Source organism: Triplophysa dalaica, chromosome 2 (genome assembly GCF_015846415.1).
Source record: "Triplophysa dalaica isolate WHDGS20190420 chromosome 2, ASM1584641v1, whole genome shotgun sequence".
Classification (NCBI taxonomy): Eukaryota; Metazoa; Chordata; class Actinopteri; order Cypriniformes; family Nemacheilidae; genus Triplophysa; species Triplophysa dalaica.
The window spans coordinates 9,765,862-9,773,704 of NC_079543.1; the positions used below are offsets into that span (position 1 = coordinate 9,765,862).

Genomic DNA, 7,843 nt, shown 5'->3' on the forward strand with positions numbered 1-7,843 from the left:
GCTAGATATTTGTGTGGCTATTTATTTTGCCTACTTACACTCTGCTTTAAGAAAAAGCTTCGTATGTCCTCTTTCTTCTTCTTGGGTGGCAAAGCTGATCTACAAAGTGCAAAAAACGGAATATAAAAATGTTTTACTCTGACCCTGGTAACTTACCCTCGGCGTCGTCAACGCGCGCGCGCACACACACTAACACCACCCGCTCGCTCGCTGCCAGTGCGAGCACAAAAGTAGTCCCGGCCCGCGCGTGTAGCCTGTCAGATACCCCGCCGCCAATCAAATTACGGCGTTTCTTGTACTGTCGTCGTCCTGGCCGTTGGAATAGATCCAAATAGCATCGCAAAGATACAAATAGCAGTTCAAATGAGCTTGATAAATATTGGTGGGGACAAATTTGTCATCTCAAAATATTGATTGGGACTAGTACCTAGCGTCCCCCCCTAAACCTACGCCCATGCAACTCTCTAATATTACTCAGTGTTCTGAAATGAATTTATCTTGGTCAAAACTGCTACTCGATGACCTTCTGATGTTTCAAATAGTTTGAAGATCCATCTGTTTTGTGTTTAGCAGAACAAAGAAATCTATACAGGTTTGATGACAGAACTACACCTTGGCCTTAAACGATGGTGCGGTTACAGAAACCACTGCGGTGTTCCAGTGAAAAATGACTCCAGTGGGCGGGGCATACTGAGGTTTGCTTTACCCACTGTGCGTGACTTTGTTACGAGCAAATAAATTGAATGGAAACTGTAGTTTGCCAACACGCAACACAAGGGTTACAACGTCGGCGGAACTTGACCAGACCAGCACAGGAACCATTCGAAGACACACCAATCCAGCAAACAACACAATTTGTATAGAGACTTTTGCCTCTGATCGTGGTTAAATCGTCAGTTTAAATCGGAAAAATGCATCATAGTATTAAAGAAATCGTGAGTACTCGATCTATAGTACTTTTGCTGTTGTAATGGCTAACATCAGTGCAAACCAATGCTTATTATGAATTTATAAACGGTTGGTCTTTGATTCTGATTGTTCAACAATTACCTCGTTACATGTATTACTGCATCCCAACCTTTCATACTGGTCTGTATAATTTTCTCACAGATCCCAGAGAATACCAGAAAACCTTAACACATTTAGGCTCCTTGTGAGTTTCACTTTGAAGAGTATTTTTTCAACTTTTAATAGTGTTTGGGTTCTCAGAGTGTATAGTGTATCCTCTTTCTTTTCCCACTTTCAGTTAACTGGTCGTTTTTAAGGAATATGAAGCAGTTTTATATCCATCCATAAAGTCACCATCAAAACTGCTGGTTTTCTTCGCAAACGTTACCAGGTTATTCCTTTATAGCCTTGCAGCTTTTACATATAGCTAGTCTTGTGTACAAAACACCTCCTAAGGTACAGATGAAAGGTTGTTGATATAGAATATTTTATTGCATTATAATAGAATAGAACCGGATATTATTAATGAATAATAATAAAAATCTGCCTCAGGGAACGACCTTCATTTCGAACATGCAACCATTGACATGTCCTATATAATTTTGTTAACTCTTTACAATAAGGTTCTGTTTGTTAACAGTAGTAAATGCATTAGCTTACATTAGCTAACAATGAATAATTTACTTTTTCAGCGAGTAATCATTGTTAATGTTCATGTCAATAAAGTTTTTCATGTTATTTCATTATGCTTAAATTTAATGTTAACAGACACAATGTTTGATTTTAAAATCGTTTTACATTGTCATTACAATATCGTTTATTTTAGTTGACATAGAGCTTGCATGGTATGTATTTTTATTGATCTTTTTTCTCAATTAGATGCTGAAAAATTGGATCATTCTTGCAGCTGCTAGTTGTGCAGGTAACTATTTTCACACACTTTCACACACTAAAAAACTCATTGAACACACTTGAAAGGATGAATACACTAGGTTGAGTATGCTTTCTTTACTGTGCGACAAGTAGAATCATGCGTTCTGTTAAAATAAAAGACCTAACAAAAACCTCTATGGGTGCACTATTTATTCAATCCATTCTTGTGTTTTTGTAGGAGTTACCAACATAAAGGTCATGAGTTTGATCACACAAAAAACGGATGTATATCTATAATACACTAAATAAAAGCATGTGCAAATGTAACAAACCAAGAATTACTTCTCTGCAGTCTCAGCAGTCTACAAATCTCAGAAGCAGATAAACCATGGTGGTTATTTGAGTCTGGATCTTCCCGAAAGGACAGAAAAATTGGAGTTCGCTTCTGCTGATGAGAAAACCCATGTTACTATCTGGGAACGGCGGATTATCTTTCCTAATAAAGTCAGTAAAGGCACAGTGCACTCCTCCAGTGATGGCTGGACCTTCCAACTCAGGCATATTACGTTTGATGACGAGGGAACATACACCCTGTTCAATTCGTGGAATTCTGTTATCTCCACCTACATTGTAAAGGTTGAAAGTAAGTGAATGAATACGTTTCCTCCCACACCACCATCATCTGTTTAGAACAATATCTTTGTGACATACTGTAACTCAGGAGAGAACTTGTTACTAGCAACATCAAGTTCATGCGTTTGATTCTCAGGGAACGCACAGCCGATAATTAAAAAAAAAAGATCAAATAAAAGTTTAAATGTGTCTGAGGAATAAAATTCCGCTCATTTTTTCACTCTTGTTTGTTTTTCCTCTCCCTTATAGCCAAAAGAAGCATGATTGAATGCATCGCAGGTGAAACCCTCAGCATATCTCTGGAAGGAATCAAACTGGTTGATGCCACTCTTCGCTTTTACAGAAACCATTCAGTTGTGACCGTGGTGGAGAACGGAATCCCTGTGGGTAATGCAGACCCAGACTACATCAACCGACTTAAAGTAAGCACTGAAAAGATCAAGGTGCTTAATGTCAACGTATCAGATGTAGGCAGATACCAACTCACCGATCACAAACGTCGAAACGTGTCAAACAATACAATGATATTAGTGGGTATGTATGGCATTTCTCCAAAAATCTGTGAAAACAAAATATAAATGTTTTTGATTTGTTTTCAAGGTTTGCACTGTGTACCATGAGTAACCTTTTTATATTTACTTTAAATCTGAAAAATGTCATCAGTTTTTGAATGATTAAGATTGTTCTGATTGTTTATTGTTTAATACATACATTCACTAGGGTTAGTGATCATCATATATTTTCTTTCTGCTCTTCATTTTGATCTCTATTTAGAAAAACACAATTTCACTCCAAATAAAAGTCTTATCGCTCTGATTCTTCTCGGGATTCCGGGGAGCATCTGCTTCTGCTGCAGGAAGAGAATCTGTAAAAGGTGTAGGAACAATAAATCACAAACAGATAATGACAACACCCTCAATCCCCTGCCTGAGTCTGTACCAATCTGCTATCCAGTGACTGATCCCTCACAGGTAATATCATCTGATCTAAGACACACAAATCAGGCAAAACACACAGGTAACACACAAACCAGACAAATGACTCCGCAATAACAGATTTAGAAAAAGATAGTTTGTTTTATTCATAAGTAACCATTTATTTAGTGCCTGATGTGGTGGCACTGTCAGTAGCCTAACGGTTACGGATTTGATGCCCTACAACAATAGTAAAGTTATAAAATGTCATAAATATCAAGGCATGTATGATACACAGATGACATAAATAAATAGATTATTAATAGATAGAACAGATCATTGTGTCTTTGTCTATCAAGTTCTTTATAACAACAGGAAAAATTAATCAAAATAGATAAAAACACTATATAAGTCATTCAAATGACTTGCACACTCACATGTTTTCTTTGTACATTTTTTGTAGAGTATTGAGGAATATTTGTCTCTTTACATTTATCTGTTTACAGTTCAGCTTGTAATTAACATTAGTCCATACTTATTATATTGGGTTTCTTATTTTAGGGTTATACGGCTGGCTATCCCACTCTTCCAGACCAGGGTCAGAATCCCTTTCCACCTCCAAACCAAGGTCACATTCAGTATCCTCCACCAGACCCAAGTCAGATTCAGCATCCTCCACCAGTCCCAAGTCAGATTCAGCATCCTCCACCAGTCCCAAGTCAGATTCAGTATCCTCCACCAGTCCCAAGTCAGATTCAGTATCCTCCACCAGTCCCAAGTCAGATTCAGTATCCTCCACCAGTCCCAAGTCAGATTCAGCATCCTCCAACAGTCCCAAGTCAGATTCAGTATCCTCCACCAGTCCCAAGTCAGGTTCAGTATCCTCCACCAGTCCCAAGTCAGGTTCAGTATCCTCCACCAGACCCAAGTCAGATTCAGCATCCTCCTGCACCACAATGGAGCGGACAACCTGCTTTTTCTCCTAACCCTGTAAGTTCAAATACAAACACATTTATTCAATTTTAGTGTTTTGTTTTTCTCAGACAAGCTCATGACACGTACATACACAGCATAGATGTATGTATGTAAAACAGTAACATTAAAAGGAAATCCTTTTTTAATATTTGGTATTAAATGCTAAACTAAAAGCACATGTCACCAGTCTGAGTGCAGCTATGACACGTCAGAGGGGATCTGGCCCTCCCGGTTGAGCCTGGTTTCTCCCGAGGTTTTTTTCTCCATTAATCAATCATTGGAGTTTGGGTTCCTCGCCACAGCAGGGCAGTGTTGGCCTGCTCACCGGGAGACTGCATTCATTCATTTATTTATTTAGAAATTAGATGTTATTTATTAGAATGAACTTACTCGTTGTATAAATACCATGCACTGTGCTGTGTTTTAACTTTTCTGCTTTTCCTGTTTGCCCCTGTAAAGCTGCTTTGAAACAATACACATTGTGAAAAGCGCTATATAAATAAACTTGAATTGAATTGAAATCCATTCCATTCAGATATTGACCCGCCTGCCCCTTCGTTGGCGTCAGCAATTTCTTACTGGGTTCTCTACTGACAAGTTAAAAGCTCACACACAATATATATTTGTGTATTTATACATACAGGATTGTGCCAAAGTTCTTAGGTCATCTCTTTTTAAAGATAAAAAATGAAAATACAGGAAAAATGTAGAAAAAAAACACAATTTTCAAATTACATATGTTATATTTGTATAATGTTAAATATTATATCGCGAAATACTTGTCACTTTAGTCTATAAAATAACATTACATTCCATACATTTACTGGATTGTCGTGTTGTATTAAATTAAGACGATATATGTATGGTCACTGATCCATTGCTTAAATGCCTCTTCTTGAAATCTAATGGTGGTCAAACACTTTTGCACAGTACTGTATCTCATAAATATACTCAAACCCACACAAAATAGTTGCAATATGTTGTATTTGTGTATATACTGTATATGCGTGTGTGTGTTTATTAAACATATCATTTTTTATGTTTTTCTAGGGCTTTAATCCTGAGTATGCGTCACAGAACCCTGCTTATCCTCCTGGACCTTTAGGATCCCCAGCCCAGCCCCCCCAGTGGAATGTTTCTCCAAACCAGTACAACCCACCTGCTCCTACGGTATCTAAAATCTTAACTGCATGCTTTACTATATGCTTACCTTTCTATCAAAGGTATAAAATAGACAGTTTGAAGTGTTTTGCGTAAAGGACACTTATTAGTAACAGTAGTATACAAGAGACGAGCATTTTATATGTACAGTACTAAATAATTGTTTCTTGTATTGAAACGTGGACACAAATAACATCATTTCATGTGTATATTTCAAATAATGATGTGTGTTTGTGCAGAATTACAATCCACTGATGAACAGCGCTCCATCTGGGCCTCAACCCACAACATACAATGAATCGTCTCCTGCTGCATCACTAGTAGCACCTCAGCCCTAGGTAATATATATCTTCTTTCTTTGATCATTTAAGAGGGTCATTTTTAGAGACCCTTCAACAGCACCAACCTAATGTATGTCTTTTCCTCTTATGAATAGTCTGATGCACCGAGAGTTTCCGGTGATGTCTTGAACTCCTCAGACTCAGCTGGTGTCCATTTTGACATTGACAAAGGGAAATCTTCCACCAGCAATTTCCTGTAGTTTCCTAAACTGCACGTAAATACTTTGTGTGAAAAGAAATAAACAAAAATACACAGATTTGGTCATATAAAATGCAAGACTTCAATACTAATAATAATACTAATACTAAAATGCTTTTCATAGCTTTCCTGTGGCTCAGTAGTTAGAGCATGGCACTAGCAATGCTAAGGTTATGGGTTCGATCCCAGGAGATTGCACATTGTCAGAAGAAGAAAATTAGAATACAATGTAATGTAAGTGTCTGCAGAATGCATAAATGTAAACGTATCGTAAATTAATGTATTTTAGCTAAAAGTACTACCTCTACATTAATGAAGATGATGTTTGCCATTGCGACTCAGTGTGTTCCTTAAAACTGTGACTCTCTTAAAACCAGCAGTTTTTTGCTACAGGCTGGATTGCAACCTCACATTTATCAAATGGCTAAAACTTAATCAAAAATAATCTTCCTTCAGGATTTCTCCTTTCGTAAATCATTTTTCTTTTTGAAATACAAATTTGAAACCAATCTTTAAAGTTTTTATAGTGCAGTAAGTACTTTTAAGATTTTTGTCACCACCATGCAAAAAAACTTCCAAAGATGTTAAATGTCATTCTTTTCTTACCTTCCTATATTTTCTGCTTGTCCTGTCTAATATGTATGAAATTTTAAAAAATTATAATTGTATACTATGTGGCTAAGTTTCTGCTGCACTATGAAGTTACAGCTTCTTTATTTGCTTTCTAAATCACATTTTACAATTATTCTTTGTAAGTTTTTGTATTAGCTTGTGTTGTTTTAAATTACAACAAACAGCATGTCAGCTTAAAGCACGGTTTGCCTTCTATTGTGGTAAAAACAACAAAGCGTTTATACTTGAATCTCATACTATTCTTTTACTTACCCATGCCTGTAATCACTGTATTAGTTTGTAAATACAGTTTGTGTATAACATGCATACTGATGCCTACCAATGTACTAATGTAGCCTACTAGCCTAACACTGCCCTAACTGCCTTACCCATGCTCACTTTTTTCAATTTCTTTTAAACTATGTATTCCTGCAGGTTATCTATATTTTTTAGGCTGTTTAAAGTTTGTTGTTAAATGCTGAATGAGGCACAATAGATTGTTTTGCAGAACATAGTCAACACTGTTCCAGAAGCTTCCTGTTTCGGTTTTTTAACCCTTAACTTTAGAAAAATTACAAACAGCAAAGCATCTACAACCGAATCAAAATGTTAAACAAACATTTATAAGAAATAATTATAAACTGAATTGAATTGAAACAGGAACAGGGTTGTTTACATCTTGCAAAATGCTAATGTTTTTTTTTAAAACTATATGCAGTTATTAATCACTTGGACTGGAATAGCAAGAATGATAATAAACAATGACATGGTAAATATTGTCATGTCAATTTTGTGTAAAATCTATACACCCATAACAAGAAAAATGTTTAAATACAGCCACAGAAAAAATAAGAGAAATTGCAAATTTTCATTTAATCACCAGATGCATTGTGGCCAGCAGTGTCTGTTGAATTTCAACCAATTTAAACCTCAGAAGGGACATTAAGTCAACCAACAGCAATGTGAAGACTGACAGCACTAAAAGACACATGAAAACTGTAATAAAAATAAAGTTATCACATTAAAAACTAAATACATGTACAAATATGACTGTTGTAGGCTATTGCTTAAAAGTAAATATAACCTTGTTGTCTTTGCAGTATTTAAGGTCTGAAAAAAAAGAGCATTTTTATTATTTTGACGATCCAGTTTTCACAATAAAAATCACAATAGTCACAATAACATGC

The 7,843-nt window shown here is 36.2% G+C and overlaps 1 protein-coding gene across 2 annotated transcripts; it reads left to right on the top strand.

Annotated features, from left to right (window-relative positions):
- The first annotated feature begins 761 nt into the window (after window positions 1–761).
- On the top strand, window positions 762–7,616 carry LOC130408016 (uncharacterized). 2 transcript variants are annotated; one of them, XM_056731418.1, is made up of 11 exons: window positions 762–935; window positions 1,111–1,153; window positions 1,247–1,339; window positions 1,828–1,870; window positions 2,174–2,464; window positions 2,704–2,988; window positions 3,229–3,425; window positions 3,930–4,358; window positions 5,394–5,513; window positions 5,744–5,842; window positions 5,941–7,616. In XM_056731418.1, exons 4-10 carry the CDS (start codon window positions 1,828–1,830, stop codon window positions 5,840–5,842), a joined length of 1,464 nt encoding a protein of 487 aa, XP_056587396.1. In that variant the 5' UTR covers window positions 762–935; window positions 1,111–1,153; window positions 1,247–1,339; the 3' UTR covers window positions 5,941–7,616. The 2 variants fall into 2 exon arrangements, with proteins under 2 accessions (XP_056587396.1, XP_056587388.1); XM_056731410.1 differs by lacking the exons at window positions 1,111–1,153; window positions 1,247–1,339.
- Window positions 7,617–7,843: the final 227 nt, after the last annotated feature.

What these genes read in the sequence shown, in the direction of transcription:
- LOC130408016 (XM_056731410.1), top strand. Translation starts at nt 912, where the DNA reads ATGCATCATAGTATTAAAGAAATC. An exon ending in TGCAGCTGCTAGTTGTGCAG is followed by an intron (nt 1,871 to 2,173) that starts GTAACTATTTTC and finishes ACTTCTCTGCAG; the next exon opens with TCTCAGCAGTCTACAAATCT. An exon ending in CAGTGACTGATCCCTCACAG is followed by an intron (nt 3,426 to 3,929) that starts GTAATATCATCT and finishes TTCTTATTTTAG; the next exon opens with GGTTATACGGCTGGCTATCC.